Here is a 13,163-nt window from a genome sequence, read left to right as displayed (position 1 = left end):
ATCTCAAAACCCGCGAGATCAAGACTATTTAAGCTTATGTGCAGGAAGTGGTAATGAGGTGGAGTTGTAGCAAGCACTAAGCAAATATGGTGGCTAACATACGCAAATAAGAGCGAGAAGAGAAGCAATGGAATGGTCGTGAAGCTAGCAATGATCAAGTGGGGCTGAGCAAAAGCGGGTAACATAGCCAAACAACGGTTTGCTAGGAAGGGTGAAAAGGTTAGAGGCTGACATGGCAATATGGGAGGCATGGTAAACAAGTGATAGGCAGCGCAGCATAGCGATTGGACGGAACAACTAGCAAGCAAAGATAGAAGTGATATCGAGGGTAATGGTCATCTTGCCTGAAATCCCGCAAGGGAGAAGAACGAGTCCATGAAGAAGACACACCCACATAGTCGAACGAATCCTCACAACTTCGGAACAAAACCGAAGCTAACGAGAGAAGCAAACCGGAAAGAAGCAAGCAACATGGTAAACACACAAGCATAATCATGGCATGATGCACAATCAAGTATGATGCATGTCCGGTTTAATGAGGCATGGCATGGCAAAGTGCAACAAACAATACTACAAGTTAAGTGGAGCTCAATATGCAACGAGTTGCATATTGCCGAAACACCACATTCGAGTTATTTAGTTCGCTCTCGGTTATGTACCCAACAATATTAAATGTTGTTAAACATGGCAAGGGGTGAAGCATAATAAAACTACCTATCTAGGCAATTTTAAATGAGTCCGTAACAACAAACAACAATTCCGAAAATCCCCATATGTCATTTAGCAATTTAATGCGAACACAATCTTAACCATTTAAATGTTGTTAACATGATGCGGGTGACATATGCAAGTTTTATGCAGTTTTATGAAAATGTTAGCATGAGCATGATACGAGGCATTTGTCGCCATGGCGGAAGGAAAAAGTGCCACAGCGGTGAAACGGAAATGGTGCCACGGCAACATTCCGGTCCCGGTAACTCATGGAGGTACCGGTGCAAAAGGAAGTGTGACGTGAGCGAGTCATGCAAGAAGGTGGGGTGATCTCGGATACCGGGTGTCCCACATGTCAGTGGCATGGCTTACGAGGAACATGCATGAAGCAAACGGGCACGGTGCAAACACGAGCATCTCATACAACACACATTCATTCTTGAAAGGTCGTCTCGGCGGTTATACCTTTGAAGCGTGCGTTTTCAGAGCTGATCGGGTTCGAAGCGGTGTAGAGGAAGTAGGCGTTCACGGGACGTCGTGGAAGTAGTTGTTCACGTGGCGACGGTAGTGGAAGTAGTCGTTCTCGCGACGGTAGTGGAAGTAGTGGTACACGTTTCGTTTCGGAGAGGTACTTGACGAAACCAACGTCTTCGGGGCGACGGTAGTGGTACACACAACGTCGGGGTACTTGTCGGGCCGGTCTTGGCGGTGTAGATGTACACGTTGGAGAGGGACTTGTCGCATCAAAAGTCTTCGGTGCCATGGTACTTGTCCATGTAGACGTGCTTTCGAACAGGAACTTGGCACCCAGGTTGTTGCGGCCACGGACTTGACGTCAACAGTGCTAGGTAGCGAAGAGCATGCACAACAGGGCACGGCAAAGGTTGTGCACGGCAGCAATGGGTCGGCCAAAAGAGGCAGAGGCCATGGCGCCATGGATGAGCGGCAGCTGTGGATCCGGGTCGCGTGGGGGCGGATCCGGACGGAGTCGGGATGAAGGCGAGCTCCAGCAGCGGGACTTGGTGCTGGTCGATGCGGGCGAGCGGAGGCACATCCTCCTCCCTGCTCGAACGAAGCAGAGGCGGGGCAGGGGGGCTTGGACAGCGACGCAGGACCTGACAGCATCTTGGCGCGGGCGCCAGGCCAGGGCCTCGGAGTTGGCCGGAGAGGACGACTCGGGCAGCGGGACAATGCGAGGTCGCAGGAGACGGAGGATGGAGGAGCTTGGAGGCGAGGACGTCGTCGAGGAGGAGCGAGGCCGTGACCCTAGGGCGCTCGAGATGGAGGCAGGGCCGGGACGCCGACGGCAAGGGCGACGCGGAGGTCGTTGATGCGCCAACGCGCTCGGTCGGCCTCGAGGAGGTCAACGAGGGGAAGGGGCGCGGCGGAGAGGATGGGGCCATGCGCGGGGGTGGCCCTCCTGGTGGTCGCCGACGGCGGGGGGTGGCGATGGGTCACCGGAGCGGGCGGTGGCCGGACGGGTCACAGTGAGATGGTCTAGAGGTGTGGGATGAGGTAGCGAGCGAGAGGAGGGAGGAGCGTGGGGATCCTCTCCCTGGTGCGATGCGTGTGCAGATGGCGGCGGCACAGGAACGAGGGGGAAGATCGATGGAGATGGTCAGGGCCTAGGGTTTAGGAAGGGTTTAGGTGGGCTGGGCCTAGGTGGGCCTAGGGAGGCCGGCGGAGGAGCCTTGGGCCATGGAGAAAAAGCCTGGTTCTCTCTCTCTCTCTCCCTACTTCTTTATTTCCCGAAAATAGAAAATAAATCTAGGAAGAAAAGGAGAAGAAAGGAAGGTAGAAATAGAATTTTGGGCATCGGGATTATTTTCCCGGACTCGCATAAATGCGATTGTTCCAAGAAAAATAGAAAGTGAGCATGGACGAAAGTTGAATTCAAACTCATTTGAATTTCACTCAAATGGGTTTGAACTAGGACTTGGTTTTTGAAGTGTCCAAAAATGTTGAGATTTTTGGTGGAGCTTCGAAAAATGACAAAATAATTTATTGGACAAAGTTTGAGGTCAAGAAGTGAGATAACAAAGGCATGGGGAATTATTTTGCAAGTGTGTCAAAGGTAATTCCACATCAATGGAATATTTTATAATAGCTCCCTAATATTGGGAGGATATGTTATAAAGAGAAGTCACCATGTGAATCCCTCGATTTAAATGGACCAAAGATCCATACAATTTTATTTAGATGAGTTTTTAAAAGGGGTGCAAGATGACATGATGCAATGCACATGATGCAGAGATGAATGCACGAACAAAACAAAATCACACGATGAAACTCGGAAAACATGGAAGGCATCTGGAGCGCCGGTCTCGGGGCATCACAGGCCTGCGGCAGCGGAGGAGAAGTTCTAGGTCTATTTCCGGGGGTTTCTCTATTTATAGGGTTTTTCGGCATTAGAATCACGCCAAATGGATTTATGAGGGACCCACAAGGTAGAACGGACCTACCTACGCCCCGGGCACACCCCCTGCCTTGTGGCCACCTCATGTGTCTTCTAGTCCTCCATCGAAGCTTCGGGGGTCTCTTATGTTCCAAAAAATCATTAACAAGTTTTGTCGTGTTTGGACCTTCGCATGCATCGATTTTTCTGTAAAACCCAAAAACAAGCTAAAAACAACAACTGACACTAGGCACTAGATTAATATGTTAGTCAGTGCACCAAAATACCATATAGAACTCATGTAAATATAACATGAAAATACTTTATAAATTATAGATACGTCGGAGACGTATCAATAATCGCAAGTGGAATCGATGGAGACGAGAATGTGTTGTCGGAGTTCCCTTCTTTGGGGGAGGCACATCTCCATTGGTGAGGTGTGAGGCACAATGCTCATGCGTCCCTAGGACCACCTTATTCTCCTCACGCCTCACACAAATACAAGGTGCCGTGAATCCACTAGCGGTGCCCTTGAAGACGACAACCGAAACCTTTACAAACAAGACCGAGGCTCTTTTCACAATATAATTAGAGGCTCCCAACACCACCACAAAGCTTCACCATGATGAAATGTGGCTCCGAGGTGACCTCTTCTGTCTATGGTGCCCAAACACCCAAGAGTAACAAGATCCATAAGTGAAAGTATGGGGGGTCAAAATTCACTTGGTGAAAGTGTAGATCTAGGTGTCCTTCCTCAATCCCTAGCAAATCAACAAGTTTGGTTGGCTAGAAAAGGAGACCCGACAAGAAATAGCTCAGGGCATCAATGGAGGAGAGGGGGGGGGGTAAGAGATGGCCCGGAGGTGGAAGAACCACCACCTCTTATAGGGTTGATGCAAATCCAGCCGTTATGTGCAAACCGCATAGGGGCGGTACAATCGCTGGGGCAGCGGTACAACCGCCCTAGGCACGTCTGCCCATTTGAAGAGCCGGAATGGTACAACCACATGGTGTCCTGGTTGTCTTGGTTTATAAAGATAAACCGGAATAGTCGGTCGACCACCGCCCGATAACACACCCCAAACTCGAGTGGAATCACCCTACCCGCGGTGGTTGGGGAGATACCTGCACTGATACAACCGCCCCGAGAATGGCATCTAGGAGTTGCTAAGACCCTAGCGGTACAATTTCCTGGGACCCTGGTTGTACCGGTAGTTATTCAACTATTGGAACAACCGAGCAGCCATCGCTAGGTACCACAACCCATGTGTGAAAGGAAAACACCCTTTCACGGTGGTTGGGCTGGTGCACGGCTCGATTGAACCCCCTGCGGACATGCTGGTACAACTGCCCTTGCACCCGGTGCAACCGCCAGGGCAGCAGCCATAGTGACCATTCCACAATGGAGCGATACAATCGGGGCTACTCGCGGTACACTGCTCTGGGTAAGTTATTCTACATAGCTTGGATAAGAGACTCTCTCCTCGAAACGAAAGGCTATATGTGGGCACAATATGTAGCTGTGTACGTGTTTGATTCACCCGTACCTTCCAATGCGGACCCGCTCTTAATAGTATGAATTTTCTACGACCAAAGATATAAAATGCATCGGAAATGCCGTCTTCAGTCTTTTCCATTCGGAGGGGTGCCCAACCCTATTGTGCTATAAAGAGTATACATGTGTAGCTCAGGCACACGGTTAGTCCGCAAATTGCATTGTCATCAACACCAAAACAGTTAAGGCAGGAAATGCCCTTTCAATCCCCCCTTTTGGGTGGTTGACGACAATACAACAATTTACACAAAAATGTGCACGTGGTACAAACAAAATGACTGTCACAATTTTTAAAAAAATATTTATCCAATGTAATAAATGTTAGCATAGTCAAAAAAATTGTTTCGTATCATACAAAAATGTTCCAACATAATTGAATTCGTTTAACACATATTCGATTTTTTCAAAACAAGTATTAAAATAAAATGTGAAAATATGTATTTAAAAATGTTAGTGTATAGAAAAATGTCCTAGATGTATACAAAAAAGTACAACATGTATAAAAAAGGGTAGGAATGAAACATATATATTTGAAATATGCTAATCGTGTAGTATTTGATAGTAAATGTTAAATGAGTACACCAAAAATGTTCCTTCTATATAGGAAAAATGTACAATGCTTATGATAATGTAGATTGTATTGTAAAAAATAAAATAAAATAAACCCGAAGAATACCGTAATACAAACAGTGGGAAGACAAGAACAGCAGAAGGAAACTTGCAATTGCTACAGCGTTGTGCCGGACCGACAGTCGCCCGCCTGTAGGCGATACCTGATAGGAATCGGCAGCGGCGAGATATAGCTCTCGCGGTTTTTGTTAGGCTACTAGAAAAGCAATAGGCCCTTCAACTGTGAACGTCTCCTACAGGCCCATTTGAAGAGCCCCTTCTTGGATCAGAAACTCCTCACTGGTTTGGGAGACGCAGGCAACTCAAAAAAAAAAAAAAGGCAAAGGATAGCCGCGTGGATGAGAGCCCCGTCGCCGCTCCATCCGGCGACCGACAAGTGGGCCGGCGTGGCGCAGGCAGCTGTCACGCACACGGCGGCGGTGCCACGGCGTGCGCGGCAAAAGCGCCCTCGTCAGCGATCACCCGGCCCGGCCGTCCAAAACCCCAGACCGAGAGCCGCTCCGGCCGCCGGCTAGGGTTTCCCTCATGGCGCGGCGCGGCGGCGGCGGGAGGCGGAGCAAGGTGATGCCGAACCTGGGGGCGGACCGGGAGGGCACGCGGCTGCTCAACCTCACCGTTCTGCGGCGCCTCGACCCCGCCGTCGCCGACATCCTCATCACCGCCGCCAGCGTCACCGCCTACAGCTTCGACCAGGACACGGTCCGATGGGTACTGCCCTCCTCCCCCGCCCCCCCCGCGCCCTCCGCCTAACCCTCCCCCCTTCTCGACGCCCTGCTTCGCGGTTGCTGACTCGATCTCTGTGTACGCGTGTGTTTGTGCAGAGCCACAAGGGCGTGGAGGGGTCGCTCTTCGTCGTCAAGAGGTTCATGCCCCGACCCTGACTGATTTGCTGTGGATTGCGACATTGGCTCCGGGCTTCCGGCCGACTTGCGGAATTCCCAATCACTTGGGCTTGTAGTCGAGTGCTGGTGTTGCCGATTTTCAGATAAGAGAACTGAAATCGTCCCTGGAAGAAAAACGGAATGGAATGGAATGTCATGGTGATTTTGTATCTGACTTCTCGACCATGGCATTATATCGTGGTTAAGCATTTCCCTACACAACGAAGATTATTACAACATTTTTGCGATGTTTCGTGGATGCTTGTGGAATTCCCAGAGTTACTTGGGTGTTTGCTTGTGCATTTTCAGTCATGACCATTCAATTGGCTTTCTAGTGGTCTTTGCTCTGTGTATTACTCTGTTGCCGTGTACTTCAGAAATTCCCTGTATATAGGAAGAGGATATTAGAATTTTGTTGATAGTGAAAAATGTTTGCTAGTTCTTATTTTCCTGCGCTGCCTGAAATATTTGCAGTGTAATTTCTATTAGATTGTCAAATGTTGATTAAGACATGTTAGTGTGGAATTTTCAGTACTGTTTATTGATACTTGTGGGTAGTTTCTGCCTGTCACAAGCTATCGGCCGTTGAGGGTTTTGGACCCTGCTAGTATTCTGCATATGATCTCTGGACACCTGCATTGAACTGTTTGTTGCTGATCTTACAAATAGCTTACATGTAAATTCGGTGATGTATGCTCCTGAAACAGTACAATGCCTACCGGTAAACATTACATTTGAGGTTTTCGGCATCTACAGCTATTTGCACTTTTAGTACTTATGACCAGATGCCCTCTTGTATTCTTCTGAGATGCAAATTTGTTGGGCCTATAAAGTGCTTTAGAGTGTGCATTTCGTAATAAAACTTCACATTCTTGCAGGAACACCCAACCCAGATTCCAGTTTCTCATCATGAATCGTCGAAATACAGGTATTTTTTGCAGTTCTAGATTCCTTATGTAAATAAATCATGCCTATCTATTAAACATCTGGAGACAAATCGTACATAGGGGGAGTGGTTTTTCTTTGAATTGTTATATACTACTATGAGATAAAATGGGACGCATTACTGATTGCTTATATTTATAACTATTGTATCAGTATATGTATGTTCAAATTATAAACTTTGCTTTTAGCGTTTTGGGATAAATTAATGCATCCCTCAATCTTCATATCAGGAAACATCCTCTCTTATGCATCCTCCATTAAGAAAATAACTCTTGAGCATCCCAGGGGTATATATTGTTTGTATGCTGGTTCCTGTTCGGTTTATATAAGAGGTTGTACAGGACCTTCCACAACAAAATGTAGCTCACTTGAAAACCTTACTGAATCGTGTGTTTGGTTTGTAAGAAAATGTGTAGCTGGTTGGTATAAAATGCTATCTTGAATAATTAGCTTGCATGACATGTACTCCCTCCATCCCGAAATAACTGTCTTTGATTTAGTACAACTTTGTACTAAATTGTACTAAATCAAAGACACTTATTTTGGGACGGAGGGAGTATATGCTCATTTTGTGTTGCCTTCCTCTTGTAAGCAGAAAATCTGGTCGAGGATCTCCTGGGCGGTTTTGATTACAAGGTGGAAGTTCCTTACATAATATACACCAATGCTGCAGCCGAAATTATTGGAATTTGGTTCTATGAGCCTGAGGAATGTGAAGAAGTGGCACATCTTTTCAGTAGGTAATTTTTTTCTTATTGCATTAAATATCATCCATGAGAATGTTTTGATATAGTTTGGCCTGTAGACTGCAAATCATGGCACCGGATATTTTTCTGCTAGGAGTGACATTTTAAACTGAAACCTGAAATTTGATTGCGTTGTTTTATCTGTTTGCCTGTTTGGTGTATTTTCATTTGTCAACAATAAGTTACTAAACTACTGTATTATGTTTTGATATACACTGATACTTGGACCTATACGTATTCACTACAAAGCCCACTAAAACTTATCAAGGCTTTTCAACCCAAATATATAGGCTGTAGGACCTGGTCTGTGCTAACCATCTTCCCTTGCCTCATTGGTCGTGCAAGTCGGGCAGTTGGTAGGAAACAGTGCCGACAATCACGACTCTTCTTTCCTCCCATCCAATATCTAGCATCCAGAAAGGCTGTGTCTTACTGAGTTGTTTTGCTATCCTGTTTGGCCATTCATTTGATTTGCTCTAATTTTAGGTCCTTAAGTATGTTTTTGCTAGTGTAGCTGTTTTTGAATTTTGTGTACTGGTTGATTTAGTGTCTTAAAAGTTAGATAGTATGCTGAGACTAATGACTAGTACCTGTCAACTTCTCCAGTTCTCTGTAAGCACGCGCTAACGAACCCCATCTAACGGGAGGTGGCACTGCTCCCGATTAATTTGTAAAACGATCCTCCAGGCCTGGGTCACAAACTTCTCCGCATTGCTGTAGCTTATGTCCTTTGTCCGTTTTTCCCATAGGGTCACCCCTCTCTGTGTAGAACTCCCTGTAAAGAAACTATTGATCGCGTAAGCAATTTAATGGAAATCGTTCAGGTGGGCAGTCGCCACCTGTAGACATTTTCGAAAAAAAGTTCAGCGTAGGTGTGGTATTGAAATGCAGTCTGCGAAATACTGAATATACAGAGCCACATAAACTACAAAAACCAGATGCTTACTAGCGCCATTCCCTTAGTTAAATTATAGCTTCAGGGGTTAAGTGTTTATTTAGCCTGTATCCACGACCTATCTGTCTGTATTCTTTACCAGATGCTCAACCTTTGTCCACTGCTTGCATTTGCTTGCTTGCTTGATTCTGTCCACTACAAGAGATGGCTAGACATTTTCTTCAAGTAGTTATATATTTTGTCATGTACTCGCTGAACTATACATTGCCTACGAAATGTACAGGATATAAAGCATATTCCAGGGCGTCCCCAGAGAAAATGGTTCCTTCAGTTAAAAGGTATTCGGAATTTTCATGCTTCTTATTTACCTTTGCATAGAAGATAGCCTCTAGCCATTCCATTTAGTCTCTGCTAATCGTTTCTAAGTTAAGTTTAGATGTTTTACACTTGTTTTAGCCGTGATCAAAGTTGTATCACTACCTGTTTTAGTCGTTTCCTCGTACAAACTTAACGGTCAAACATAATACTTTGAGGAGTTGGCATTATGATACAAGAGTGGCAAGGGGAGAAACACAAAACTGATCTTTGGCTAATATTTTAATTTTAATACGAGGGCCTTTATAGAACGCCGGGTTAAAAATATTGCAGAGGAAGAAATTAGAGCTCTCCTTATGGATAAATATTAGTTCATTTAAATAACTGAATGATGAAAACTCCGTCACGTGAAAGAACTGCAGGAAACCAGAGGGGTAATGATGCAAGTTTACAGTATTGTCTAGCTGAGCTGGTCCCTTTGGCTCATGAGTACAGAACAGTACAACTTAAATCATCTTACTGTGCCCAGTTTCAGTGATTCTGAAGAGCTGGAAGTAGCATCTGATGTTCCCTCATCTGAAGATACCCTAGAGCAGCCAACAACACCATCTACCATGGTACCTGGCGATGTTGGATTCAAGTTATTGTCAGCTTTGTTAACAGTAAGCAAACTCGTTCGTCCTCCCATATCGTGTCATTCTGTTTTGAAACACTGGACATCTGTGTTTATTCTGGTGGTTGCTCTGCAATCCAGCATCATTATGTAAATCACGCGAGACTAACCATTATTAATCTCTTCGGCCAGGCAGCTGCATGTGTTGGAGCACCCACTGGTGGAGCAGGTCCAGTACAGCCAAATCAACCTATCAGGGCGGTTCCTTCTTCTAGGCGTGCATCGCCAGCGCCTAGTGCTGTTTCGTCACAGCCTTCTACCTCGCATAATCTGCTTCCTCCTCCACGAGCATCAGCAGCTACCGTGGTTCCCCAAGATGCTCATGTACCCACCAGCGCTCCTACCATTCAGCCTGCTAGTCTTACAAAACCACCATTCTTTCCCCCCATTGTTACCACATCTTCGCAAGCAGCAACAGCTCATGCTGCTTTTCCATCTTCAGCTCCACCCCCATTTCTTCCCCCCCTTGCCATTCAGCACCGGCAGAGTGCTCCCTGTCTCCAGCCATTTCCACTACCCGCTGCTCCTCCTCCAATTGATCCTCCGCACAGGCAAAGTGCTCCCTTGTCCCAGCCCTTTGCACAATCCACTGCTCCTCCTCCACTTGATCCTCAGCACAGGGAAAGTGCTCCCTTGGCCCAGCCCTTTACACAATCCACTGCTCCTCCTGCACTTGATCCTCAGCAGAGGCAAAGTGCTGCCTTGCTCAAGCCCTTTCAACTATCCTCTGCTCCCCCTCCACCTCGTCCTCAGCACTGGCAAAGGTCTCCTTCGCTCGAGCACTTTGCACGGCCCACTGAATGCCCCCCTCCACCTTACGGTGCGCTGTTGCTTCAGCCATTTCCACCACCTAATCCTCCTCCTCCACTGCTTGCCCCAACAGCATCGTATGGCCCAGTGGTACTATCAAGAGACAACCTGAGAGGTGCATTGCTGAGGCTTGTGCAGGTAATTTTTCTTTCTGTTGGTTGTCATGTACTCCCTCCGTTCCATAGTAAGTGTCGTGGTTTTATTCAAATTTGAACTAAAACCACGACACTTACTATGGAACGGAGGGAGTACATGGCAGCCAAACTGAAGACAAACTAAAACCACGACATTTCTTATGGAACGGAGGGAGTAGTAAATAATAAGGTTGATTCAATTTGTTGCTGGGTTCACATAATTCTATTCTGTCGCTACAACAAATTCATAGCCTGCTGATACTCATGTTGACTATGGAGTATTTGCTCACGCCTTTTGTGTGTGCGTGCAGAATGATGATTTCATCGACATGTTCTACCGGGAGATTGTAAAAGGGTAGCAGTGCCTTTGAAGTTGAGAGACGGACGAATCTGCTACAGGCTTGCCTTGTGTTTCATGTGGTGCGTTTCGTCAAAGCCTGCGTAGACAGAGATGTGCGTCTCACATCCTGTAGAGGCTAACATAGTTTAGACTGCAGTGTCGAGACTTGGCGGGAAGTAAAAGAAGTCGTGTCGACTAGTTTTCAGTTGTAATTAATACTTATTACTGTAGTAAAGTTTGGCTCCAAATATTTAAGGTGCTGTACCTTACCAGCTTACCAACTGGATTAGATTAGATCTCTATTGTACCGGAGGCAGCGATTGAGGATGAATTACCTACTAACATTACTGGAATCGTTTGCTGAGTGCATTTTGACGGGTTAGGCAGACATTACTTTTGCCAAGCACTTTTTTTCCACTCGATAGTTTTTTTTGTTGCATTCGGTTGTTGAAAACATTTTTTCTTTTGCGCTCGATAATTATTTAGGTGTTTTCCCGGTGCCCATGGAAAGAACTCCGGAAGTAACTTTTGTTGACGGCTGCCCAGCCGAGTCATGTTTGCTGGCAAACACGTCGCCGCCTTTTTTCAGCCTTTGTCGAGTGCCAGGCAAGCCTGCAGATTCTAGTAGTGAGGGAAGCAAACGGAGAGGTTAAAAACATTTTCATGCTGACCTTTTATTTTCTGTTCTACCGAGTCCTTTTTCATTCAAATGGAGAGGTTAAACATTTTCATGCAACCTACTCCTAGTAAGTAGTGAGTGTCGTGGGATGAACCGGAAGATAGATAATGTGCTAAAACACCTTTTCCTGTTTTGACGCTGACCTTTAATGAATTGCTTCTCACTCAATTTGATAAAAAAATTCTTGCGGGTCGATTAATGTTGTCTTACACAAGTTCGGAAGAAGATACTGTCATATTGACATAATTCATTTTATCTCAAATGTTTAGTTTTCTTTCACTTCTCAACGAACTTGGTTACCTCATGAAGAATGAAGTGATTATGCCCGTGTTTTAGTTTATACTGATGTTTTTGCCTTGCTGGTTCATGAATATGTCCATACATGTTTGCCCCCTCTCATTTTCTTCCTGGGTCTGCCCCCTGCAAGAAAGGATATTTTACTAACCTTAAATTCTTTAATACCTTGAGCAGTATGCGCCCTTCCCTCTATGCCACCACTATCATGGCAGATGAGATTAGATATTGACAGCCCATGAGAGGATGAGCTGGTGCAGAGTTGTGGACAGTTTAGCTGAAAAAAGGAAAATGGAATTTCTAAGAGAAACGCAACCATTGGTAGTGTTTTCCTTGCAGTTGAAGATGAGGCATTCTTTGAACTTTGAATGGTCAAGAGTCAAACCTTTGATACATCATGCGCTGCACACCTTCTTGCGCCTATGAAGAGGAACCGACCCCCTTGGCAGGCTTGCATAGCATAGCCGCATTACAATGGATGGACTCATCCCCTTGGTCATGAACGTTCTCAAGAAGAAGAAGGCCATGGCCTACCACCGGTCTCTCTCCCCGGGTTCGGCAAGCGTCGACATCGCCAAGCTCGCGGGGCAGGACCTCCCCATGATTCCTCGGCGCTCCAGGTGGCCGCATGAAGGCTCCCCTGCTGCTGCTGCTCCGACAACCATGGCCATGGAAGCACCACTCATGCCCAGGGGCAACACGAGACGCGTCATGGAGCCGATGCCACGGGAGACATTCTCGCCGCGCACCATGAACCGGGGCACAGGAAGGAAGCAAGCTCTCTTTGTTAATCACGGTGATCGTACCAGTCTTTGTTCGTGATAAATTGATGATATCTGACTCCATGTTTTGTCGCGAGCAAGCAATTTGTCCGTGTTGGTATATTTTTTCGTCGTACCTTTCTTTTTTTGAGGGAATTTTTTCCTCGTACCTGTTTCCGTTCCGTGCTGGTAAATCTTGCTGTATTAATTTTCTTCTAGCTAGTGTTAATAATATGTGCTGTAGATGTGGGCATCAACCACTTCATTGTACCTTCAGTGGTTAACTAGTAGTAGTACTGGCAGCTGTTTTGTCGATTCATGATGATCTAACTTTTTTTTTTGCGGATCTAACTGGTTGAGTTATTTTGGGCAGCGCATGTTGATGTTGGTCGGAGAGAT

At 46.2% G+C, this 13,163-nt stretch overlaps 1 protein-coding gene across 3 annotated transcripts; it reads left to right on the top strand.

The window, feature by feature from the left end:
* Nucleotides 1–5,578: 5,578 nt before the first annotated feature.
* Nucleotides 5,579–11,399, top strand: LOC119312707 (mRNA-decapping enzyme-like protein). Of its 3 annotated transcripts, XR_005151419.1 has the most exons (8): nt 5,585–5,999; nt 6,113–6,153; nt 7,051–7,100; nt 7,713–7,857; nt 9,042–9,096; nt 9,603–9,735; nt 9,879–10,694; nt 11,002–11,399. XR_005151419.1 is itself a non-coding variant. In XM_037588461.1 (4 exons), the coding sequence occupies exons 1-4, from the start codon at nt 5,817–5,819 to the stop codon at nt 7,859–7,861; spliced, it is 423 nt and encodes a 140-aa protein (XP_037444358.1). In that variant the 5' UTR covers nt 5,579–5,816. The 3 variants fall into 3 exon arrangements, 2 of the variants coding, with proteins under 2 accessions (XP_037444358.1, XP_037444357.1); XM_037588461.1 differs by lacking the exons at nt 9,042–9,096; nt 9,603–9,735; nt 9,879–10,694; nt 11,002–11,399 and having other exon boundaries at nt 5,579–5,999; nt 7,713–7,861; XM_037588460.1 differs by lacking the exons at nt 5,585–5,999; nt 6,113–6,153; nt 7,051–7,100; nt 7,713–7,857 and having other exon boundaries at nt 9,048–9,096.
* The last annotated feature ends 1,764 nt before the right edge of the window (nt 11,400–13,163 follow it).

The sequence above is a fragment of the Triticum dicoccoides genome, chromosome 5B, assembly GCF_002162155.2.
Source record: "Triticum dicoccoides isolate Atlit2015 ecotype Zavitan chromosome 5B, WEW_v2.0, whole genome shotgun sequence".
Lineage (NCBI taxonomy): Eukaryota > Viridiplantae > Streptophyta > Magnoliopsida > Poales > Poaceae > Triticum > Triticum dicoccoides.
This window is presented reverse-complemented; position numbering and strand designations above follow the sequence as displayed.

Excerpts from the sequence above, each read along its gene's own strand:
- LOC119312707 (XM_037588460.1), top strand. The coding sequence starts at position 9,077 with ATGGTTCCTTCAGTTAAAAG. Across the intron at positions 9,097-9,602 it reads ATGGTTCCTTCAGTTAAAAG|TTTCAGTGATTCTGAAGAGC; the intron begins GTATTCGGAATT and ends TACTGTGCCCAG. Across the intron at positions 10,695-11,001 it reads CATTGCTGAGGCTTGTGCAG|AATGATGATTTCATCGACAT; the intron begins GTAATTTTTCTT and ends GTGTGCGTGCAG.